At 53.4% G+C, this 25,273-nt stretch overlaps 3 protein-coding genes across 4 annotated transcripts in view; 2 read left to right on the forward strand and 1 right to left on the reverse strand.

Annotated features, from left to right (window-relative positions):
- ITGA11 (integrin subunit alpha 11) overlaps positions 1 to 16,733 on the forward strand; it is a 146,818-nt gene extending 130,085 nt beyond the window's left edge. The window contains exons 27-30 of one of the 2 annotated variants that reach the window (XM_014525567.2): positions 924 to 1,034; positions 2,208 to 2,303; positions 5,016 to 5,129; positions 15,493 to 16,733. In XM_014525567.2, coding sequence (XP_014381053.1) covers positions 924 to 1,034; positions 2,208 to 2,303; positions 5,016 to 5,129; positions 15,493 to 15,507 — 336 coding nt within the window. In that variant the 3' untranslated portion in view covers positions 15,508 to 16,733. Of the gene's footprint in view, positions 1 to 923; positions 1,035 to 2,207; positions 2,304 to 5,015; positions 5,130 to 6,941; positions 7,157 to 15,492 lie in introns of those variants that run through there. The other variant, XM_006035413.3, reaches the window with a different exon arrangement.
- Positions 16,734 to 16,872: 139 nt separating this feature from the next.
- Positions 16,873 to 20,795, reverse strand: FEM1B (fem-1 homolog B). The gene is made up of 2 exons (XM_025191578.1): positions 20,770 to 20,795; positions 16,873 to 20,009 (listed from the first exon to the last, which is right to left on the reverse strand). Exons 1-2 carry the CDS (start codon positions 20,793 to 20,795, stop codon positions 18,374 to 18,376), a joined length of 1,662 nt encoding a protein of 553 aa, XP_025047363.1. The 3' UTR covers positions 16,873 to 18,373.
- Positions 20,796 to 21,137: 342 nt separating this feature from the next.
- The window catches only part of CLN6 (CLN6, transmembrane ER protein), an 18,672-nt gene continuing 14,536 nt past the window's right edge, over positions 21,138 to 25,273 (forward strand). Inside the window, exon 1 of the mRNA XM_025191579.1 lies at positions 21,138 to 21,191. Within this exon, the coding sequence (XP_025047364.1) occupies positions 21,138 to 21,191 (54 nt within the window). The remainder of the gene's footprint in view (positions 21,192 to 25,273) is intronic.

The raw sequence follows: 25,273 nt of genomic DNA on the forward strand, positions 1-25,273 counted from the left end.
CAGCCCCCACTCCCCTGCCCCCTACTTACCAGCTCTGAGTCTGGCTCCAGCTCCCTGTTGCAGCCACCGGGGACTGCCTGAATCATCGAAGCTCTCCAAACCTTTTCCGAATCAATTCAGAGAGCTTCAAATTGATTCAGACCTTTTTATTGGTCCCCTGATTTGATTCGGATTTGGAGATTCGGCCACCGAATCGAGCTAAATCTCCTCCGAATCGAATCACCACCCAAAGCTTCGCACAGCCCTAGCGTGCATGCATGTGCATGTGCACACAAGCCTCCTTGCTGTGAGAATGTGTGTGCACGTGCGAGTGCATGTGTGCATGCATATGCATGTGTGTGTGTGTCTGTGTATATGTGCACGCATGTCCAGGTCTCCTTGCTGTGAGAACATGTGTGTGTGTGTTTGTGTGTGTGCAAGCTTCTTTGCGTAGTGTGTGCACGTGCCCAGGCCTCCATGCTGCGAGAGAGAGAGAGCGCATAGAACCATTTGCTTTAGGTTAGAGACGGGGTCGAGCTGTAAAGCCCCCGACCCCGACCCCGACCCCTCCAGAGATGGAGGCTGTGGCGCAGCGGCACTCCCTCCACAGTATTCTTCGCCGCCAGGACACGCACAGCCCTGCTCTAGCCCACATCCCCGCCGCCCCGGCTCCCACCTGCCTCCCTCTGTCATGGTGCCAGCATGCAAGACTGAACCGAGCTTTTGGTTATGACCCATCTCTTAGTGCTGAATGGGGCTAAATTTTAACCCCCCAAAAAATACTTCCCGGGGAGTGTAAAATAAGGCGGTGGAGTGAGACCATTTAGGCTTTCATTATTACCAGTGTAAAGGTGGGAGGAATGTGGGATTTTTTTTGCATCGTGCACTACCCAGCAAAAAAGCGGCCCCACGTTCACAGCCTGCCAACATGCCTTGTTTTTCAGAACCACAGTAACTCGGACGTCGTGTCCATCGACTGCAATGTGAAACTCGCCCCCAACGAGGACATCAGCTTTCACTTACGCGGCTACCTGTGGATGAAGTCACTGAAAGCAGTAAGTGCTAGTCCATGGGCCGTGTGGCCCGTGAACCACGAGAGCCCCTCAAGGAGAAATTGTATAGTAAACGTGGGTTTTTTTGCTTACTCCCAAACACCTCCCTGCCCCATGGAGCACGACCCCGTCTGCAATGATGCTCTGCTTTGTTTAGCACACCATAAGACTCCTCCAAAAAATTCCCAGGACACCTCCACGCGGCTAACGTACTGCTTAGCTGATACGCCACATTTGCACCTTCAAGGTGTTATGTCCACCGGCCTCATGGCTGGTGTGAGCATGGCCCACGCTTCTGAAGCCTGTAGAGAGGCCTTTGCTCACACCAGGTCTGCATTTGGCCCCTAGAGACAAGAGCAGGGGCATTAAAGTCAACAGATCTCATTGAGGCCTGCGAGACTGCGTGGGGGACCACGCATGAGAGCCACCTCTAGCTTAGCATCCCGGTGGCCACCCGGCACTAGGGCTGGACCCTGCACACAAACCAACCCCTTGCCTTTGGAGCAGCCATGAGCTATGGGCCCCGTTCCCAGGTGGGACCCAGCCCGGCCTCCCACAGCTCAAAGCTGATGGCCCCTCAGTGGCTACTGGGGATCATGGCAAAGTAGGGCTGGAAGGGACCTCCCTAGATCATCGAGTCCAACCCCTATTTGAGGCAAGACCATCCCTATCCCAACCATCCCAGATGCATCCATCATTAGTCAAACTACCATCAACCCTAACACAACACGAGACATCACACCGAACCTGCCACAGCTATAGCAGGGGGAGCGGGGCAGCCAACATCCTGCTGCTGTAAAGGTTGTTAATATACACTCAAGAGATCCCAGGCAGAGGCTGTTTCCCAGAAAAAACTCATAGTCCGTATCAATCTGACAATGGGGTAAAATTTCTCCTTGACCCCAAATATAGCAGCGGTCTGCCCCTGAGTGGAGTGGCAGGACCCTCTAGCCAGGCTTGAAGTCTCAACAGGAGCACTGACCCACCACAAAGCACCCCCAGTTAGCCAGAAAGGGGCCCCTTTGCTGACCCACAACTAGCCCCACCCTCCAGGGCCTTCCCTGCAGCTGGCGAGCCATGTCCTCCCCACACCACGGGCACCCACGGGCTTCCACACTAGCGGGCTGGGGCCCTGCCCCACCGGCGCCAACGCGTGCCGCCGTTCTCTCCATGCAGCTGAAGTTCAAGGCACTGAAGCTCACCACGCACGCCGCCCTGCAGCGCCGCTTCCGCAGCCCCTTCGTCTTCAGGGAAGAGGACCCCAGCCGCCAGGTGAGTGAGGCGCGCCTCCCCCTGCCACTAGACACGGTCCCCGCTGAGGGCATTCACCTCTGACGCCCCGTGTTTGCATGAGGAAGGTGCAGGGGAGCAGGCCCAGGTGGGTTTGCTGCGTCTCAGCGGTGGAGGGGGCAGCCTGAGCTCAGGTCCATCTTGCTGTGGCAGTGCCAGCAGACCAAAGGGCCTGTGTGGGTCCGCGCGGCTCAGCCCTTCAACCTGCATATCACGGCTTGGGGGAGAGAGAGAGACCCTCTGACCTAACAGGGGCCCTGGAGATGGAGGCTCCACAGTGGCAATGAGGGTCCACCCAGGGAAGACCCTATCCTACCCTCAGGGCTGGCAGCCGAGCCGGTGTCACCTCCCTGGCACAGCCATCCACCCCCACCCCCATTCGAGCAAAGCAATGACAGTTTCCCGTAGGCTGCTTCCAGCTTCAGCTGGATATTTGTATGGATTTGGGGGTGCCCAGCAGTTCACACCTGGGCTTCAATTTTCCCACGTTCCAGTTTGTATTGGGCCCACACCTGTGCAAACTTATTGGCCATTGTACCGTGTACAAGCGCCCCTTTTTCCCATTCAGGTTTCATCGTGCCTTTTTTAGCTTTGCGAGCAGCGCATCTCTCTATGCCTTGCCCCAACCACGTGGGGGAACTTACCCACCACGTTGTTATCCACAAAGCACGACGTTATTCCTTAAATCCATGGTTATCCTTAGTTTTTAAGCTATCCACACCAGATATTCCTTGCTGCCCCAATTTCCTCATTCCAAATATGCCTCAGGCCCATTGGGTCCCTATTCCAAATTGCTTCACCTGTGAGCAGGGAACTAACGGTTCTTTTCCATTAAACCCTTCAAGCTATTTTTTCCCCTCCTTGCTTGTGAGAATGGAGCTTCCTCTTCATTCACGATTGAAGAGGAAGCCCCCGTGTCTATTCGCATTGTTTGTCTCGGTGCCCAACCATTTGTAGCACTTTCAAACTGTGCATTCACTAGAGGACACCCCCAACACTCCTATTTTATGGGTGCTAGAAAGAGGAGGCTCTCGGGCACCGGGCTCTCCTGGTGCTCTGGAGGCAGAGTCCTGCACCAGGGAGCTGGAGGGGAAGGAGCCACGGAGCCTGCGAGGGGTTCGAGCTGGGGCTGGTTTTAATACGCGGGATTGGTACAGCCCAGTGCGTGGCAGGAGAGGGGAGCATCCCATGCGCATGTGCGTGCACACACACTGTACACTCTCACAGCAAGGAGACCTGGACACACACACACACAGAGTCTCACAGCAAGGCAGCCCTACACACACATGCATACACACAGTCACAGCAAGGACATATGCGCACACACACACACACACACACACATAGAGAGCAAAGACTTTCACACATGCATGCACGTGTTGACATACACTCACACACACACTTTCACAGCAAGGACACCTGCACACACACACACACACACACACACACACACACACAGAGTCTCACAGCAGGGATGCCTACAGACACACATGCATACACAGAGGGCAAGGAGACTTGCGCACGCACGCATACACACCCACACAGACACTATGAACGCGTGCGTGCATGCGGACACACAAATACACACACTTTCATAACAAGGATGCCTACGCGCACGCACGCAGGCACACACACAGACACCGTGAATGCTTGCGTGCATGTGGACACACAAGTACACACACTTTCATAACAAGGATGCCTACGTGCACGCACGCGTGCGCACACACACACGTCATTCAGGGCCAGGCAGCCTGTCCAGCTGTGCAAGGCTGAGCTGTGCTCCCCCAGACAAGGGTCGAGTAGAGTGGACCCCCACCCGAGCCCCGTGGCACTGCGGGCCCTGCCCAGCTCATGGCACCCAGCACGAGCCGTGCGGGTTCCTGCCCCGCTCTGCGGCAGGCCCAGCCCCTCGCTAGCACCACCTGGCACCAGGCCCACCCGCTATCCGGGGTGTCAAGGGCTCAGCGGCTCCCTCCCCGCCACATCCTCGCAGCCCTTTGGGCCTGTCTGGGTTCCCCAGGGCTGGCACCAGGCGGCACTGCTGCAGCAGGCTGGGGAGCAGCTCCTCAAAGCCCAAGGCACAGCCCATGCCTGAGCCCGAAATACAGCCGTGCTTGTGGGTTCACACCAGGCCACGGGGAGAGCCTCCCCCAGGTCTGCAGCCTGGCAAAGGGACCACGATCTGTGGTGCCAGCCCCGTGCAGACGTGTCCACACCCCAGACGCTGACCAGACGCCAGCTTCCAGGAGGCCTGGGCTGCGGTCCCAGGCGTGGGGTGCTGCTGCCCTCCCGTGGCTGCTGCGTGAAGCTGGTCTGTTCCACGCCAAGGGAGTGGGGCTGTTGCCACGATAGCATCTCTCTGCCTGCGCCTTCCTCCCCCTGGCAGGGCTGTGCTGCTCAGAGCCAGCCGGATACCACGCTCAGCCCCGGGAGCCTGGCAGCTGAGAGCATCCTGCCCTACGTGGGCAACTCCATTGGCGGGGGCCACTGAACGGAGCCTGCGGACCGTGCCCGCAAGGGGCTCTGCCACCCACGGCCATGCCTCCACCCCGTGGCAGCAGGTTGAGCTGGCATGGGCAGGCGGTCACAAGCCTGGCATATATCCGCAGCATGTCCCTGCCTTCGGGGACCCCCTTAGCAGCTGGGTGGGGAGGAGCAGGGGCTGAAGGCTCATGCCCCACTCGTTCCTGGCAGATCACCTTCACGGTCTCCAAGCCGGAGGACTCGCAGATCCCCATCTGGATCATCGTGGGCAGCACACTGGGCGGGCTCCTGCTCTTGGCGCTCCTCGTCCTGGCGCTGTGGAAGGTAAGGGCAGTGCCAGCCACGGTGCAGCCCGCCTGGCCGCCCCAGGCTCCGGCAAGCACAGGCCAGCGGGCTGCACCTGGTGCTTCCTGCTGCTGCTTTCACGCTGCTCCGTTGCGCTCGTGCATGCATTTCTCCCCTGCCCTTCCCTGCTGTCCTGCTGAGCAGAGGGCGTTTGGCTAACCTCAGTGCTGCCAGCTGCAGCATCCCCTGCCAGGCACCCCTGCAGCAGAGGCTCAGCTCCAAAGCCCCAGGCCTGCCCCCTCCCTCCACGCATGGATGGACTGGAAGGTGCCATGGGCTGGTAGCCCAGCCGTGAGCCCACGGCACTGCCCTCATCCCAGCCCCTGGTTGTGTGCTGGGGAGGCATCAAGGATCCAGCTGGCAGCTGGGGCGCGGGACCGGACCGGCTGGCTTAGCGTCTTCCTGTGCGAGCGGCTGGTGTGTTGAGCAGAGGCACGTGGCAGGGTGAGCAGCCGGTCCGACAGAGAAGGGCACTCAGGAGAGGCGGGCAGGCCGCCCCTGCTGCCACGGTGGCTTCAGGAGGGTCTGGCTGCCGGCGACCGGGTCTGAAAGCTTGGCAAAGGCAACGGTGACTGGCTTGCACGGTAGAAGTAGCGCAAAGGGTTGGGGCAGGGGCGAGCGGTGTCCTGGTCTCTGCTGGGAGCTGTACCGTGAAGGGATTTAGGCTCGGAGCCAGGCAGGCAGAGCGGGGGCATCACCAAAACCCGACCGCTGCTCGCGGAGGCAGCTGGACCTGCCCGCGGAAAAACCAGGTGGTCCCACACACGGTGGGTGCAGAGAGCCACTTGCACGGCTAGGCACTGAGACAGGAACACGCCTGCACCGAGCATCTTGCACACAGGCCTGCACGTGTATGGATCTGAGCACACGTGATCCCCTGGCAGGCGTGGGCAGAGCCCCGGGACCCAGCGCCCTTGAGCCGAAGTCCCACCCACGCGGTGGCGTGGCTGGTTGGGCTTTGTTTTCCCAGTGCTCGCACACGTCTTTGCTGTTGCTCTTTCACCCCCGAACCGCTAAGCCGGGGTTGAATAAGATGCTTTTCCCAAAGGGACCTGTCTCCATCAGGGCAGGTTTGGGGGCTGGCTCAGGCAGCCCTTGCACCCAGCTTTCACCATCACAAAGACAAATCCTGCGCCAGAGGCTCTGCCCAGCCCTCGGTGCACGTGGACGGGGGCAGTTGTGGTCCCCAGAGAGACGCAGCCCTGTGCGAAGGTCAGGGCCGTGCCTCTGAGCAAGCCGCCCTGGGGCTTTGTGAAGCGCACCAGGCTGGGGAGCACTCGCCCTCCGGGCCCGAGCGGCTAATTGCCACGTCTGACGGCACGAGATGCCTCATCAGTCGCCACCCTGAATTGCAAAGCAGGATTTCTAGGAGTTGAAATCAAAGGGGATTTTTGCAAGCCTCAAGGGGGGGGATTAATCCCTGCCGGGGATGGGATTGCACTGGGAATCTGCGCGCTCAGGTCAGTGAAATCCACATTTCCCGAGTGCCGCTTTAACGGATTAAAGCCACGTGCAGAAAATAATTCAGGCCATTCCCCTGAGGCTCTGGGCACGGCCCTCACCTGAGCCAGAGGCATCAGTTTTGCAGCTGGGTATTTCAGCAGCTGCGATGCGTCGGGGAAAGGGAAGCCCCATTGGAGCCAGCACCACGGATTCTTCCCAGGCAACACATTTCTGCTGCAACTCAGGGGGGGTTTCCCGCTAGCCCCCTCCCTGCCACACGTCCGGGTCTCCGCCAGCCACTGAAGTAATGGTGGGGTTTTTCTCTTGTCTCTTCTTTAATTCCTACAGCTTGGATTTTTTAAAAGTGGCAGTCCCAAGAGAGACACGGAGCAAGAGCTTGACGCCAAAGTGTTAGAATGAGGCACCCCTCGCGGGCTGGTAGCGCGCGGCTAGCACCACCGCCCCATTACTTTGCAGAGTACGGAGTATATGATCGTCTCGATGCCGAGGGATTTGCGTGCGGGACTCCGTCTGCATCGGGACGAGAACACGCCTCTGTGTGCCGTGACCCGAGCGGTGCAAACTTTTCGGGGTGGGGGGGGTAGGGGGGGGGCCAATGGCCATGGGAGCATGAGCATGACAAGGTACTTCAAACTGGTTTTCACTCGCTCTTGGCTGTGCCAGCTGGGGAGCGGGACACGACAAGGGCGGCAGCGGGGAGCCTTGGCATCGCAGGGGTTGCGAGGTTAATGACATGCCGCGGCTGTAGGAAAACAGACGGGGGCAGTGAGGCTGGCAACCGGCAGCACGATGAGCCGAGGGGGGCATCTTTAGGGCACCGCCTGCCATGCCTGAGCTGGATAAAATCCCACTGCCTGAGCGCACCTCCTGCCCTAGCATTTCTTAGCCTGCGTTTTGGGGGAGACGGGCGCCAAGATCCATGCAGCTGTCACCTGCGCTTGCTCTCGGTTCCTCGATCGGCTGCTGGACCGCGAGGACGATCCGCCCGATTTAAAAGCGCTCTAAGCTGGCCATCGGCCAAGTATCCTCAATGCAAGGGTCACTTCAGCACAGCCGCCTTGTAAATAGCTATCCGTGCAGAGCAGAGCAAAGCGCCGCCGGCACAGTTCGCCCGCGGGCAGCCGGCGCAGCACGCTCAAAAGAGAAAACCTCTCCCACATACCTCATATTGAAGGTTGACTTTTGGATTAGTCCGAACAAAAACCTGGCCCGGCTCTGTGGCTTCTCCGTGTGCAGCACTTAACCAAACAAACCCAATTTGTCAACTGAGGAAGCAAGAGAGCAAAAAAAAAAAAAAACCCCCAAAAAGCTGTCCCAATTGTGGGTTGAATAGGTAACGCATTCATTGCCTTCCCGCTGGGCAGCACCGTGTAACGGAGGGTCTGGCAGAGCTTCCAGCGCCGCGTCTGGGAGCTGGGTCAGGTCCATCCGAAGCTACAGATACCCTTAGCGGAGGGATTTAACACAGAGAGTTTAATTGGCTTTCTATTTAATGCACTGACTATGAGTGATGGCAGATGAAAGCACCTTAATGCAACTCTTCAGTGTCCAGCTGTATATACTTCTTCCAAAAAAATATTTACTCGTTTAAACGGAAAACACCAACCAAAAAAAAAAAAAAGCAAAAACCAGTTTGAAGTGTTCTCTACAATCTGTGCCAGCCCAGAGCACAGGCCTCCGGCGGGACGCGGGAAGTGTAGCATACTTGTACAGGCTGGGTGTCACGCAAAAAGATGCTCGGGGCTGTCCGACAGACTCGCGCCTTTTGCGCAGCAGAATTATTTAAGCTAATATTAATTTTATGAATGGAACGAAAGAAGCCGTGTCCGCCTGATGTGTAATAAAGTCTGTTAAATATTGGTTTAGTGTTTGTAAGGATTAAAAAATACAGTATTTTAAAAAGGAAGTTTCTGCTGGCGTTCTGTGCTAAACCCCGTTTCACCTCGGTGCTGGTCCGAATTGTTCAGACCCCGTTAGACCAGAAGGCGAGCGGGCTGTGATTATACCACCCTGCTCTTATTCATGTTGGCACAAAGGTCTTTTGCACAATCACTGCGTGGCTCCTTTGGTCTTTTATAGGGACACTGTCAGGTTAACCCCCCTAAACCCTGTAGACTCGTTATGAACCTATACACTTGGATCCCAAAGGGTCTCATCTTTGCGCTAAAGCCCTTCGATGACTTGAACCAAGAACAAAGTCCCATCTCCTTTTGGAGGCTCTCTTTAATCCTGTTCAGTGCTGGGAGTGGCAGGTGCTCGAGCGTCTTCCCCGTCCGGTTGCCTTGCGGAAGGACCTGGACATTTTATAGCGTCCAGCCACATCCCTCCCACCCCGACTCACCTCGTTCTGCCCGACTGACCTTTGCAAGACAACACTCTTCAAAGCGTCCGAAGACTACGGAGGAGCATTCAAAGCTGCAAAAGGCAAAGGAAATTAGTTTGACAAGTTCTCTCGGCCCATAAGAAACCAAGATGCCCGATACGCTGCAAGGCAGTCAAGGTTCCTTGGGTGAATTTGATATCTTTTATTAGACCAACCCAAATGGTTGGAGAATAGTTATTAAGCAAGCTTTCAGGTTCAAAAACCCTTCGTCAGGCTAAGGAAGTTTCAGCAGTCGGTGTGTGCTCTTCCTGGATACGCTCCAAGTCATTTCAGATGCTGCAGATGGAAAAACAAAGCCATTTTTTTGCCCTTTCTTTTGATCTAACAACTCTTGTTTTTCCTTACCCTTCCTCTGCACCGTACCACGAGCAAGACATATCTCAGGGGCAAAACGCGCCAGAGCCTAACCTGATGCCAGCAGGGGCTTTGCCTCTCGCTCACGTGGCCAGGCGCAGGAGCAGAAGAGTAGCACCCGTGTGAACAGAAGCGCGGCTTTTGGGTCCACACCTTCCCGCTGAGCACCAAAGCGATGAAGCGCAGCGATTTTTCTAGTATTTTTTGCTCCTTCCAACAAAAGAAAAATGAACCTAAGGCTTAATTCTTGTTCGCTAATAAGGAGAAATAAAAAAAACTCTCTTCTAAACGAAGGCACCGGGCTTGTAAAGAACAACCCCCTACCCCATCCCAAGGCTATGATCTTCACCAGCATTTCAAGCCCAAGTGCGCGCTGCTTTTGTACTGTAGGAAAAGTTCAGTGGGGAAGCGCGAGCTGGTGGATAGCGAGTTAATGGTCTTCTTCTTTTAGGCCCTGCCTGCTTTCAGCTGCTGTTTACTAGGCAAATAATACATGCAGGGAGTGGAAATGTGCCTCAGTGTTTGCATCTCTACTTTGCAAGCACTGGGAAATAAACCAGTCGGGTTCATGTGCATAGGATCACAGTTCAGCTTGGACTAGTTTAAGTCTGTATTAATGTTCAAGAGTTTTCCCTCTCCCCCATGCTGAGCTGCCTCCGGGACTGGGCTGGCCTTGGACCTGAGCAAGTAGCATTCGGTTTCAATAAAACCTTTCACCCGCAAAGGGTCTTCAAGGACTCTGCACGGAGACACAACACACTCAGCAACAGCTCCCGGCTCTGCCCTGCTCGAACAGTGAAGCAGGGTCTGGGGGTTTGCGGCTGAGTGCAGCAAGTCAGGCCCTTGCGACCACTGCCACTTGAATATATTCATCCCGCCGAGGCCTCTGCTCCTACTCCTTTCACTCCACATCTATCCTCTTCTAAGCAGAAGCAAAACCAGGTCCCTGGGGAGGATTTTTAGGGCCTGGGCCTCCTTTGCAGGTGTCACTCGTTTCTGATGATCAGTTCTACTTGGGATGCTAAGGGTAACGAGCCTTTGGAGCAGAAGTGGCCCCTCTGGCTTGCATTTGAGCTGGTGCCTCCCATCCTAGTCTCCAGTTTGCTCTTGGTTTGCTAACGCGCACGGTTTAAAAGCCGTGGGAGCACAGACACCGTTCAGCACATTCACACGCGGGACTCAGCAACCGTGAGGGCACCTGCAAGGCCGAGGCATTGCTATACACGTGGTTAAAAACACAAAACCTAGGCGTAGGAGACTGGTGAGCACAGGACTTCCCGTGCCAGGGCTGGAAGGCCCTCTGCTCCGGCTGAGTTTTGGGGGCAGCTCCAATGCGCCGTGTCGCTCCCCTTTGGCAACCCGTCCTCCACCCCTCCCCGTCTCCTGAATGCTCACTGCACACCGCTGCTTGGCTTAGCTCTGCTGCATGACCAGGTCGCCGCTGGCTTTCACGAGCAACGACCTGCCTCTGAAAAGTCGGGCCAGCACACGCTAGCGCTTAATCCAGATCAAGCCCACGACTGGCCGCCCGCAGGAACCCCCGGGCAGCGGGGAACCGCAGGCCACTGGCTGAGCAGAGCCCATCTGGCGCGCGGGGCACACTGCACCAGGTTCACGGTCAAGGCTCCCAACTCTCCCAAGCCCTGCGTCTCCGCTGGGGGTGGGGGATCCAGGATCAGGCCCCCTCAGCCTCTTTGCAGAAGCTGCTCTGCTTTGTATAAAATATTTCCACGGTGACAACCCCAGGGAACAGAGGAGACGGTCTGATTTCCCACCAGACAGACAGACAGCCGTGCCCCGCTCCCTCTGTGCGCTATTGACCGGGCGCAGTTTGGTCCCCAGCTAGTTTTGGGCTTCCCCCGGAGCTCAGCTCATACCAGCAGATCAGCATCAGTCCGGTTTTGTGACCAGCTCTTATTACCTGGCCCAGCTCCAGCGACATCGTTGACACGGCACCAACCTACGGCAGCAAAGGGTTTGATCAGGAGGATAAACACTTTTCAAGAGTGCCTAAGTCCCCTAGGCCCATTTCCTCAAAGATACTTGGGCACCTTCTTCCCACTGAATAAAGAGCAGTCACTGAGGGAAAGGTGACTGAACCCCTTTGGGGAGCTAGGTCCGAGGGGATCTCACTGGGGGAAAACCTTGCAGGAAGAAAAAGAATATGAACTGCATTTGTGCCTTAAGAGAAACACACTGCAGGAAACTGCGCTCTGAAGAATCACAAAAAATCATAAAAATTCAGGCTGGCAGGGAGCTCAGGGGGTCACATCTAGTCCAACCCCCTTCTCCAAGCAGGACCAGCCCCAACTACATCATCCCAGCCAGGGCTTTGTCTACCTGGGTCTTCAAAACCTCCAAGGATGGACACTCTACCACCTCTCTAGGTAACCTGTTTAGTGCTTTACTGCGCTCCTAGTGAGAGAGTTTTTCCTAATATCCAACCTCAACTTCCCTTGCTGCAACTTGAGCCCATTGCTCCGTGTCCTGTCGTCTGCCCCCACTGAGACCAGCCCCGCTCCATCCTCTTTGCAACCCTCGTTGGAGGAGTTGAAGGCTGCTATTCAATCCCTCCTCGGTCTTCCCTTGCCCGAACCTCAGCTGGAGCACTTCCCCCAGGACACCCAGATCAAATCTCTTAGTTTTTTACGATCATCAGCTCAGAGCCTTTGCATGGTAACGTGAGACCAGCCACTCAGAGTCACCTGCCCCGTACATCCCAGGCCTTCCCCAGGCCGAGATATTAGCCAAAGGCAGATGAACTCGGCCGTATCGTTTCTTAGCCCGCCCCGGCTCGTGGCCAGGGCCGAGTACCACCTGCTAAAGCATTAAGCATCCTGATGTCCATCTGTCGCAGGCCGGCGGAGGCAGGGGCGCCAGTAAGGAGACGCCTTTGCATTCTGAAGACAGGCAGAGCCCAGTCACCAGGGTCTGAAAAATTAAATAACTCAGTCTTCATAGCGCCCTTCAGCCCTGCAGCCAGTGTCTAATTACTGTAGGAAGCCAACTGAACAGCTGGCCATTAGAATGACGGCTTCTCCGTCCCGCACTAGCTCCGCGTGAAGCCAAAAGGTCCCGCTCGGCACCCAGCCGGGTACCAAACCTCCCAGAGAAGCGATGCCATGCTTCAGCTGCGACCCCGCTTCCTCAGGGGTGGGAGCCCGTCCTTTGGGCTGAGAAGCCAATGAAGCTGGGTTTAATCCTATTTGAGGAAGGGCACCGAAGCCACGTGGGAGATGGAAAGGGTTTCCCCGCAGAGGGCTCTATTTGCAGACTGCAAACAAGGACTCCCAGTTTTCTCACCTGAGATATTCTCCATTCCCTTGCCTCCGTGTGGGATGGACCCCGGCACCGCTGTCCTACCTTAGAAGTCCTGGGGAAGGAGGGAGAAAGGGCCGCTGATTAGGGCAAGCTGAGAGCAGGAGCTGCAAAACAGAGGGTCACTGGGCATGAGCTGGTCTGCAGCTGGTGTGAGACCGAGAGGGCAGCAATAGCTTGCCCGGGATGCGACATCCTTCGCAGAGAACAGGGAGAGTAAGAGCCACATCTCAGGCCCCGCTTTGCCCTCCACCGGCCCAGAGCACGTAACACGCCCGAGCCCACGTCCACACCGTGGCGAGTCCCCAGAGTCGCGCTCCCGACCTGCAAGTCAAGGACAGCAAGCACGTGGGGACGCCTCTTCGCTCTGGGGACCAAGAGTTATTCCAGCGCCCTTTTCCTGGGCGCAATGTACCCGGGCCCAAGCAGGAAGCCACGGGGCCACGCTGGGCTAGCAGGCCGAGGAGGGGCCGTGGCAGCTCTCTCTCCTTCCTCAGCAAGTCACAGGCGTTTCTGCCACTTGTTAGCAAGCGAGAAAGCCTCAGGGAACTGGCGACAGAAAACCCCGTGGCCCCTACACCCCAAATCCCAGCCCAGCTAAACGACACCTGCTCTCACCTTTGTCCCAAGCACGTTCTCGCCCTCACCTCACCGCCACGGCTTTGGCTCCGCTTTCACGCTGCCTCTTTCTCTCTCTCGTCTTCTGCCGCTCGTGTCCCTCCTCCCTACGCGCTTATCCGCAGGCTGCTGAGAAGCTGACGCCTGGGGTCCATCCGCTGCATCTCTTCCCTGTGGCTGCAGAGATGGCTTCAGCTCTGAGATGAGAGGCAGCAAACTGGCTGGGAGAAGAGACAGGGGAGAACAAGGCAGGCCTCGAACAGGAGACCAGAAACCTTCAGCATTTGATCGAAAGCCATGCAAGAGAGCCATGCAGGCGTGGGGGTCGGGGGATCCTTGCAGACCCTGCTTGCTCCCTCTGTTTGGTGGGAAAGGTGGCCTATGGCTTAGGAAAGATGGGAGGGCCTGGCTTTGTGTGGGGAAGCAGACAGCAACGGGGCTGACTTACCCTTAGGCCAGGGCAGAGCTGCTCCTTATAAACCAGACTCGTAATTCAGAGGCATGAGCTTTCTAAGCAGCAGCGCGCTTTCTCAGATGCTATCTTAGGCCAGCACACCGTGTCCAGCACAAGACCTCCGAGGCATCCTGCTTCCACCTTGCTGCCAGGGCAGCGACCTGGCATTCAAAACGCCCCGGAAGCCATCGGAGGCTCCTTTGAAAACGGAAACTATCTAAAAACGGGATGGACTTGGCTGACACAAAGCAAGGTTTAAAGGAGGAAATTCCTCCCCAAGCCAGCAACAGCGCAGACAGTCCAGCCCAACAATCCTGAAAGTCCAAGTCTAGCAGCCAAAGTGAAAGCCTGATAGCAAAAAACAATCAGGGAGTGATCCCCACATGTCTCCATTCTCAAAGAGGGTGCCCCAGTCAGCTCCTCCCTGACCCTACAAAAGCACCCAGCCCTTTTAAGGACTTGCTTTTATCACTTTCCGCCTCTTGCTAGCCCTGGTTTAAAAATATTCACCTCTGCACAGTCCCTCTAGAAATCCGCATCGACACCATCCCCGCAATGCACGGAGCATTTCATGGACTGCCCCTTGGTCGCACAAGCCCGCAGCTTCCATGTCTAACAGTAGCTACGGCATGCCCATTACAGCCGGGCACAAGTCCCATCCGTGTAGTCACCGCTGTGATTTTAAACACGCCAACATTTTTATGCATCCAAACCCACCCCACACTTACCCTTGCAAAGGACTCGCTGCGCTCATTTGAGAACCTCTATGCACAAGTTGCAGCCGCTTTGTTCAAAGCCGTGCGGTTAAACCAGCAAGCCGCACTGCCAAGACCCCTCTGCCTTGGTTCAGAGAGTGCATGCCCACATGGGAGCTAATAGCTTGCATGTGTTCTTAATCAACCACTTATATTTCCACATATATTAACTTAGGAGTCACCACCTGAAGCTTGCACGTGTTCTTAACCAACCAGTTACATTTCCACATATATTAATTTAGGAGTCTCCACCTGCAGCTTGCACAGAGATTTTGAGACCGTTTTAGTTCAGAGACATGCTCAAGGTAGAAAGAAAAAACACCATCTCTTTTCCTATCCTCCCCCGCCAGGTATGGCAGGAGATGGCATTTTATAATGCTGCATGTTACCGTATATTATGGTAACAGCCAAAGCATTTCCACCCCCCCCCACTTACAGCCCTGCTTTAGCACACGGACAGATGAGTCCAGCCAGAAATAGAGTAATTAAAGCTGGCCATCTGCGCACTGAACCAGAAGCGCCAATACCCCAGGGGAAAGGATGCCAGTGGAAAAACACTAGTGCAACTGCACAAACTGAGTCCTCCCAGCTAAGTCACGCAAGGGCCTCACCAAGATAATACTACCGCGGGAGCGGAGAGGAACTTTCCCAGCAGAGGCTAGCAAGGTTGAGTCCTCTGTTAAGACAGGGAGGGAACAAGATTTTGGATAACTACCAATGACAGGTTTTCCGCACATGTGGAGCTCACAAAATCACTGTCAGCTGGAGGCTTTTTCCTGCACGCAAGCCCAAGATGAGACATTAATGGTCGACAAAAGCAGGCAACCCTCCACAAAAGGTATCTCTGGCCAAACTAGCTGCTCTAATGCTCCCTTAGCCACGTACCATTTAGCCCACCTGAAGCATAGCTGCCGTTTCCAGCCTCTCAAGCATTGCCTAACCTGCAGGTGAAAAGGACTGCTATTGCTCTTGGGTAACGGCGTGTTTTCTCTGCAGCTTTTCACATACTGACATCACAGGTGAAGAAAGACCTCAGAGTAGACTGCAGCGGAGCCAAAGGTGGGAAGTGACCAGAAAACAAAGCTCTGGAAACGGAGGTGCCAGGAAATCTTTCCCAGCAGACCACGTGGTGTCATTTTTCTTCTTATTAAAAAGCAGAACGGGTTTCAGGACTTTCCTTTAACGCCCTCTACAGAAACTTCAAGCGTGTACATTTGTTCCAAAGAACAGCTTTATATACGTACTTCACAAGGGTACATCACAGGTACTTTTACATGGCAGAATCATATCCTGAGAAAAAACAGTGCAAGAGTGTCATTTCATTAACAGTACAAAAATTGTAACCATTCATTTCAAAGCAAGACAGAATGCATTCAGCTGTTATTTGCTACCGAGCTTGTTCACCAGCGGTTTGAATGGACATCGTATTAGCAGCTGCCCGGGGTTCAGTCCTCACCCCCCTCCGAGTCCAATTGAGTTTCATGATTTCATTCTCGTTATTACGTTAATGATTCACTTTATAAATGTGCAGGGGTCTAAAGAGGTGCAGCAAGGTATAAGAACTTAATGGCTGCGGGGCAGAGTCTAGCAAGAGATGGCGTTCGCTCTCTTGAAACGCATGCATAGAGTCGTCTATCAGCCACCACTAACTTTACCACCTAAATAGAAAGCACCTTTTATCTGTTCTTCACATGGTCAAGGGAGGAGGGTCTCGATGCTTTGGCAGTAAAGGACACGATCTGGCAAAGAACTAAGGCCCACTGGATTCCTTGGAGTTCGAAAACATTTAGTACCCTCTGGGATGGGGCACAATTACATGAGCTTCTCAATCTCTCCGTGCACAGGTTAAGATTGAAACTGGGAGTTAAAACACATCCCGGGCGGCCAACAGCAGGAGACAAACTGCACAATACACATCTTAGCAAAAGCAGACATCCAGGTCTCTGGGAGACTTCTGATTCCCTGATCTATTTAAAAGGGGAAGAGGAAAGCAGCCCAAGTACAAAACGACAAGAACAGCAAATCCTTCCTGCCCACTTGGTGAAAGGTTTCACACTTGCTTTAAGGCCCCGGCTGGTCAAGTTTGGCTTCGTCATCTTGGCCATCGTATTGGACAGAATCTGTCGATCTTTTATGCTATGGTTAAACCTACCTGAGATACAAATCACAAGCGTTCCTCATTCTAGGATTTAGTCTCCACTTTCCCTCACTGAGAAGCTTGTACGTTTAAAAGTTGCAATGGTCCTAAAGCTTTTCCCTTTCTTTTCTTTTCCTGTAGAAAGCTTTACAGCCCCCCACAATCTGAGCAGCAGCATGGTTGTCTGGCACTCGGCAAAAATGAGAATTACAGACTCGTTTCACAATTACAAACTAATATCACATTCAATATTTATTTATTTGTAATACAAATAGAAACACGTGTGCCCAGGTCTACTCAGACTGTTTATAAAAAGCTACAGACATTCTTCCATCGTCTGACAGTTAAAAAGCTGTATTTAAAATGATAAACAGATTTTTTTTCAAGAGCCTGTCAAAGCAAGTGACATTTTACTATTAGGAGGATCTGCCACTTCTACCAAGGAGAAGTCTTTTCTCAAGGAGCAGCTTTTACTATACAATCAATGACTTGTCAGAAAAGACTTTATTGGTAAGATTCGTTTTTTCTTTTTAAATCAGATTCGCTATAGGCTTCCGTAATGAAAGGAGTAAAAAAAAAAAACCCAAACAAACAAACAATGGTAAAATCCCTCTCTTGACTGTGATTCAGGGCGGCCCAGCTCTCCCTGGTTATTGGGAAACCTGGTTTTGAACAGCATCTCACTTCAAAGGAAAAAGGCCCTCCTCCCTCATGAAGGGGGTGCAACATTTGCAATTCAAGGGTGCGGCTTTAAAACCTTAGAGTGAAAATGGTGCATGTTAAGCACTAAAAGAACAAAACACCTAAAAAGCCCTTTGAACTGTGGGGGGGCAGACACACATGCACAGAGAGAGACATAAATACCCTACCAGTTTACTAGGGACCCATGCATGATACGCAACAGTGAGCAACTTGGCTACATAAAAAGAAACCGTGATTCAGATTTGTTTGGACCCAATGTGCAAAAGTTCCTTTTTCAAAAGGTTCTTGAGATCGACTATAAAAATGCAACAAGCAGAGAGCAGGATTCTGCAACTAGTATTAGATCGGCACGATCATAGTTGAATCAAAACCGGTGTTTCCTAACAGACCATCTCACACTTCTCTAGCTGTCAGAAACTGCTGCTTTTATTTTTATTTCCACAAAAAGAATCTGGTAAGTTAAAAGCACGAATGACATCTTCAGTGCTGGCTGGAAGGCAAAAAAAGATTGTGAGGTCCATGAGCCCTGGGTTGGTTTATATACGGAGACTTTACTTACCACCAACTACCAGATACTTTCAAATTCTTATTTTCCCCCTCTTCCCTGCAAGTTTCTACATTTGATAAAGGTGCTGCATAGGTAATCAGGTGACATGGGCTTGAATGGAAGTCTTGTAAATAGCTATTTAAAGCATTCTCAGGTGTAAATCACAAACGAGCGTGTGTATTTTTAACAAAATATTTTGCGCCCAGTACCTTTGTATTGTTTTCTTTTTGCACTTAAAAAAAAAAAACCCCAAACAAACACACAATAATGACAAAGCAACTTTGAAATCAAAGTTTCAGAGATCAGATTATGGTTCCATGAAACAACGTGGCTCTCGCTCAAGATCTGTTGGGGAACAGAAGCTCAAGACTGAAAGCAAAGGAAAAGAAAGGGGAAAAAAGGAGCGCAGAAAAACAACCGATGCACGTGTATTCTGTTGTCTGCAAGTTAAGTCTGCTCTGGGTAGCACCACCTAAAAGATTTGTTGAAGCTTAATGAAACTCCACAAATTCTTCAAGAGTTCGGGGGATCTGGTTCTGGTAGCTAATGTTATACATCCGTACTGCGCGGGCCGCCAGGCACTTGAGGCTTAGCTTCATTTGAGTTTTAAGGAGTATTTCAGACACCCCCGTTGTACTTTTATCCAGAGGCGTCTTCTTCTGCTTATTTGTCATGTCTGTATGAGCACCAGCCTCCACCAGACTAATGATGATGGAATGCAGTGTCAAAAAGTCACTGATGGGTCTGTGGTACTGGACAATTATGTGAAGGGGGCTGTTTCCTTCGTTGTCCACAGCATTCACGTCGGCACCACAGTCTAATAAGAGTTTGGTGACAAGTGCGTTAGGGAAGCTGCAGACATCGTTCGTGTGGAAGTCATCTACCGGCGTGCTGGAATTGACCGCGTGATGCAGCAAACTGGACCCATCCCGCGTTCGGGGGTCAAGATGAATCAGGTTATAAATCTGCTTGTTGATTCTCGACTGCTCTCCTTCGCTGCTCTGGGTCTTGGTAGAAATGCACACCAAATACAAGAAGGTAAAAATATTGCATTCATAGTTGTCCATGGCTGTGTGGATATCGGTGTCTTGGATGTTTTTGATCCTGGACATACCTTGTTCTATTTCCAAGACGCTACACCTCAAAACACTTTCTATGTCCTTGGCTTTCACCGGTTCATTCAAGTGTATCATCTGGGAGAAGACTTGAGCAAACCTCAAGAGATCCTTGTGTGTGTTTCTATTACCTTTCTGCCTCAAGTGTAACGCGTGAAGCCATAACTTGATACACTGCTCAAACTCCATGTTATCTGCATAAACAGCCCCCCGATAAATAATAGGGTGTGAAACATCAATGTTGTCCGAGCCCAGAATTCGTTCCCGCACTATGAGGCCCTCCATGTGCAGGGCATCTCTGTCTTGCCTAATAGACTCTAATTCCTGAGGAGTTCTGCATTCAGTCCTGTTGCCGTAAGCTTCGATTTGTGGAAGAACCTCTTTCGCGATGATGTTGGCGCTGTCTCTGTACCTCTCCAGCATCGCCAAGTATAAATAGTGGTACGTCTTCATTATATCATAATTTTCTCTGTCGTTCGCAAACGAGGCCCCCAGAAGTTCCAATGCTTCGATGCGACTTCTCCTGTCACAGTCAGCGTGAGCGAGCAGTAGCTCAACCACATCTGCCTTGCAGCTCTCTGCAGCCACTTTTAATGGAGTCATCCCATGACCGTTCACCATCATGGCAGCCTTCCACTTGACCAGCTCCCTCACGATCTCTAAATGGCCAGCTTCGGCAGCAAAGTGTAATGCTGTTGCACCGCAGTGGGCTTTGGCATTGGGGTCGGCATGCTGTTCTAGGAGGTACCGCACCACGTCCGTGTGTCCCTTGTAGGCAGCGATCATAAGGCAAGTGTTGTCATACTTGTTGGCTATGCTGATGTTGGCGTTGTTCTCTACCAGGTATTTAACAATGTCTAGTCGGCCATCGAAGCAGGCAGCCCGCAGCGGAGTCGAGTTGGTCACCGTCGTGTGGTTCACGTTGGCTCCATGACTCACAAGCAGCTTGACGACTTCAAAGTGCCCGGCTCCCGCTGCACACCAAAGCGCCGTGGCCCCATCAATGACATAACTGGAAATGCAAACATATAAAACAAGCCATTAATGAGGGGCTGCCCTCAGGGAGACCCAAGGGGCGTGCAAGGAGCCCATTCCCCATTCCTGTTCAGTACAGACCCTGGAGAACCCCCCTGGTTTTGAGCTGAAAATGTCCATTAGCAGGAACAGGACAGAATCAGGGAATCAGCAAGTACCACCACCCCAAAAAAAAGAGGCTAAGCTGTTCAAAGCAGAGCAGGTGATTTGCCCTTCATCGGCCACTGACACAGAACCACCTGCCCCCCAACTCCACAGATCTCAACCTGGCCCACCCAGTCCCAGGAAGCTTAATGACAAAGGCAAGAGCTGCCGCCGCTTTGCTCTCTGAGGAAGCACTCTACAAAACGAAGGCTTCAAGAGACAAAGCCTGGTGTCTTCTCCACTCCGCCTCGTCTCTGGAGTAGTGCTCGACTGTGCAAACAGGAGCTGCTTCCACAACAGCAACATGCAGTCAAGCTGCCCCTCAGCCTTCGCTGGGAGGTCAGACCCCAGCACAGAGACAAGTACCTCTCCCCCACCGCGAGAGGAACTTCTCTGGGCTTTTCCAAAGATAAAGTCAATAAAGCGCCAATCCAATCCGACTCATTACAGGCCTGAAAGTCCAAATGGGCACCAGTGACTGAGGAATTCTCCCAGGTGTGTCTGCAGGAGCAGGCTGTGAGCCGCCGCTCAAGAGCATGGGCTGGGGACTGCTGAAATAAAGGGACTTTATGGCCAGATTCTGACAGCCGTACTCACCGTTAGCAGATCCCCATCCCATGGAGTCCTGCAGCAAACACCGGGACTTCCTTTGCATCAAAAACCAGGTAGGGATTTCAGACCCTGGCCTAAGAGCAGACAATTGCTCTTGGACAGAAGGGATTTAACCAACGGCCACCAACGACAGTCAGGCCAAACATAGCAGTGACCTCTCTCTGCCCAGGCCTGTAATAATCTTCCCCTTTCTCACCCCAGCAGCAACAGGGAAGCCAGCTTGGGAAGCCTGAAATTGCTCTTAGAGCAGCCTTCGCTGCCTGGCTAGGGTTAGGCAGGGGGGTTTGCTACAAGCTGTTTCTGAGCAGTCTCCTGTCACAACAGCACTGCAGTAAGAGGCTTTTGAAACATGGGCAGTAACTCAGAGGAAGAAGAGGAGTCTCAAAATAACCTGCAGAGCCAGGTAGGAGTCACTTAGCAACCGGGTACCATTTCCAGGTACCACTTGCACGCGCTGCTAAACCTAGGCATGACGTAACCGTGGGGGGACTGGATGGCCACAGAATTAAGGTCGTGTCTACCAGCTAATGCAGGGGTGGGCAAAATGTGGCCCGGGGGACGGATGAGGCCCGCCGGGCCATTCTATCCGGCCCATGGGGCCCCTAAAAAATTTAGAAAATTACTATTTATCTGCCCCTGGCTGCCTATCATGTGGCCCTTGATGGCTTGCCAAAACTCAGTAAGTGGCTCTCCACCCAAAATAATTGCCCACCCCTGAGCTAAGGTCACCGTGCTCCAGGCTGGCAGCCTCCCAAACTTGCAGCAATGCAACTTTCCAAGCGACGCTTCACATGGGCAATGAGACAGTGCCAACGAGCCTGTGCTAATTAGCCTGCCCCGAGCACCACACAGCCCTGGCCACAATGGTTCCTGGTGAGGAGGTGGCTGGCCTGGAGCATTGCCACCTGCCTGACAGCTCTGGATCACGTAACATTTACCATGTAGACACAGCTCCAGGTTCATCTAGGAAAACACTTCACATAGCAACGATCCCGCCCCCCGTCCCCTTCAAACCAACTCTGTCTGCAGCAGGAGGTGCATGCATGGGAGCACAGCACGGGGAGGAAGCCCCCCAGCGCTGGGTCCTGCCATCCTAGGAGCCTCGTCACAGAGGTCGAGTCCAAAAGGCTCCTCAGGAACATCTGTTCCAGCTGCTCCCGCACACGCACAGACATCCACTCACAACAAACCAGCCTCTTTCATACAAACGACCCAACCTGCCACGTGCCACAGGACAGCCAGAGAGGCAACTAGCACCTTGCACTGGGGCAGACGTGCATTAAAACAATCCGGTTTCAACAGCTGTGGTGTCAGCTCTCAAACACACAGACTCCAGGGTCAGGGATGGGAGTAGCCCACAAATAAGGATGTTGAACCCAACTATTTTCATTCGCTTCAGAGGAAAGTTTCTTCTGCAGCCCTCTGTCCTGCCTTGCGTACCACGCAGCATCTGGCACTGGCCAGACTGCATGTACTCAGTGTGTCCACGTACAGGAATACCCTGTGAGCCCATGTGTAGTAGGACCGCTCTACCCTCCTGCTGTGTCCATCTCGGTCATAAGGGCATTGCAAATCCTCAACTACAGAGACAAGGAAACGAGAATAGATCTGACAAAACAAGAGAGCTAAGGAGCCGTGCACCTTGCCCACAACATGCACCAGGCAAAACGTGTTGTGGTGTCTTTAGACAAAAGGTTCATAAAACCCACTTCCTGCGCATCGCAAACAGGCAGAGCAGGTACGGTCACTGAAGGCTCTCAAACCTCTGTTAACACGTTTAAGCCTGCGTGGCGAGTGCACAATCAAAGCATCCTTTTTGAGGCAGCACGTCCCATCTGGGCTGAGCAGGGAATACAACATGCTACAAACAGCCACACAACCTCAGCATGCGAGTCTCTCATGTCTCAAGCTAAGCCAGGCCCCTCGCTCGCTGACGACGCTATCTACCTGCTGCAGGTGCCAGTGAAGGCAATTTGGTAGGCAGCTCTCTTTTCTCCTGTGATGAACCACAACTGTTATAGTCAACAAGCACCAAAACTGTTCATAGATTCAGAGATGTTTGGGTTGGAAGGGACCTCGGCAGATCATCGAGTCTGACCCCCTGTCCTGGGCAGGAAAGGGCGCTGGGGTCAGACGACCCAGCCAGGTGCATGTCCAGCCTCCTCTTAAAGACGCCCAGGGTAGGGGAGGGCACCACCTCCCATGGAGCCCGTTCCAGATTCTGGCAACCCTTACCGTAAAGAAGTTCTTCCTGATGTTTAACCTGAATGTGCTCTCCATCAGTTTGCGGCCATTGTGCCTAGTTACTCCAAGGGGTGCCCTGGTAAACAGAGCATCTCCTATTCCTTACTGCCCCCCGCCGCCAATAAATTGGTAGGCGGCCACAAAATCACCTCTCAGCCTTCTCTTGTGGAGGCTGAAGAGATCCAGGACCCTCAGTCTCTCCTGGTAGGGCTTTGCCTGCAGGCCCCTAACCATACGAGTGGCCTCCTCTGAACCCTCTCGCAGTTATCCACATCCCTCTTGAAGTGCGGTGCCCAAAACTAGATGCAGAACTCCAGCTGCGGCCTGACCAGTGCCGCATAGAGAAGTATCACCTCCCTGGACCTGTTTGTCATGCACCTGCTAATGCATGATAAAGTGCGGTTAGCTTTACTGATCGCTTCATCACATTTATGACTCATGTTCATCTTGGAGTCAACAACGACTCCGGGATCCCTTTCCGTGTCTGTGCTGCTGAGAAGGTCCTCCCCCAGCCTGTAAGCGTGCTGGTGATTCCTTCCCCACAGGTGCAGCGCCTTGCACTTGTCTTTGTTGAACTGCATCCTATTCTGGTCCACCCTTTCCAACCTGTCCAGATCCGCCTGGATCCACTCCCTACCCTCTAGTGTGTTAACTTTAGCCCATAATTTGGTATCATCCCCAACTCTGGACAGGTTGGAGGACCTTTCCCAGAGGTGGGAAATCAAACCTTTGTGAATAGAAATGATGCCCAGGCATCACTTCTCCAAAAAGAGACATAACTCCAGTGCCCTGGCTAAAACTAGGCACAGTCTCTCTCCCCTTAAATTCATCCTGCAGTTTCAATTGGTTAGTGTCAGTTCCTTTAGGTCTTGTCCTGAACTGGTGTAACACTGTTGTGAACAGAAAGTCATTAACTTACTGAACACTAAGTACCAGGGACTTAGCAGAGACACTGACTTCATGGTCCATCGCAATCTACTTGACACTTGCTAATCTCTGCACTTCGCAGGTGATAACGACCCTCCTGAACACGTTCTTCCACGATCAGGTTTTCTCTGCCTCCCTCGAGATTATTTTTCTTAACATCTGGTTTTATTGACACGTGGAGTTTTACTGCGCCTGCTTCTTTCCCAAAAGCCTCAAGAAGGGCCCTGTGACACCCGAAAGCTTGTCTCGCGTGCAGTTAGACCAATACAAGACGTCACCCACGCGAACTCTCGCCTCTCCGCGCGTTGCATTTCAGGGACGGAGAACGCGCGGTTCCCTGCAGAGCTCTAGGAGACGAAACGTGCTACTAGGAGAGACGTTCGCTGCTGTAACGTGACCTGGCACCGCTCAGCCCAAAGCAGCAGGGGAACGAACGGCACCTCGGGCATCAGAAAAGGAAGAGAGTCCCACACGAATACAGATGATACGTGGTCAGCGAATGCCCCAAAGCCTCGCGCAACCCGCAGTAGAGGTGATGTCACAGAATGACGCATTCTGCTAACGACTAAAGCGAGCCTGTCAGCATCTCACCTGGGGACCCAGGTAAATTATTAGTTTATCCTACACCCTTGCTACATGTACAAATCAAAGCTGGACAAAACCAGCGATCGAGCTCTTACACGTTTTCAACCACTCGCTTTATAGCCGGTCGGCTCTTTTTATCGCCGAGCAGCTATTTTTAGGGTGTGATAATTACTTCGCGCATGTGACCAGTCTAAATTTATCGGGCGTTTCACCAGTTAGTTGCATGATCTAGCAGGGGCCTTAAAGAAGGAGAAACGAGTGCGAGTGGATCGGTCCAGACAGGCAGGACGGCAGGCGGAGGACGGTTCCCCGAGCCTCACCGGTTACGACTCTCCTGAGCAAAGGGTGGCCATTCCCTGGGTCTGACCCTTATGTTTTGGGGTGTGTCAAGGCCGTGGGGGGGACGTGAGTCTATCGGAGGCGTATCGCATCAAGCCAGGGGGACTCGAGTCGATCCCAGGGAACTTTGAAATTCAGACCTGGGTCTTGCCCGGCGTCCTGTCACACCGCGGCACCGAGCGGAGGCTGAACGGGAGAGCGAACAGGAGATTTTCCCCCTCCGTTTCTCCCCCATTGGCAGCATTCACGGTCTAGGAAGGTCCGATTCCCACGCCCTTTCCTCCCTGTTTGAATCCGGCCTCGTGGAAACATAGGAACAACTCCCTCGTGTCGGTTTCCGCCCGACGACGACGACGACCCGCCGGCGCCCCCGGCTCCCGTCCGCAGGGA

This window comes from Alligator sinensis, unplaced genomic scaffold (genome assembly GCF_000455745.1).
Source record: "Alligator sinensis unplaced genomic scaffold, ASM45574v1 scaffold1242_1, whole genome shotgun sequence".
Taxonomy (NCBI): Eukaryota; Metazoa; Chordata; order Crocodylia; family Alligatoridae; genus Alligator; species Alligator sinensis.

Coding starts and splice junctions, on each gene's coding strand:
- FEM1B (XM_025191578.1), bottom strand. CDS start 20,795: ATGGGATGGGGATCTGCTAACGGTGA. Junction 20,010..20,769: donor TGGGGATCTGCTAACGGTGA/GTACGGCTGTCA, acceptor TTGCATTTCCAG/TTATGTCATTGATGGGGCCA.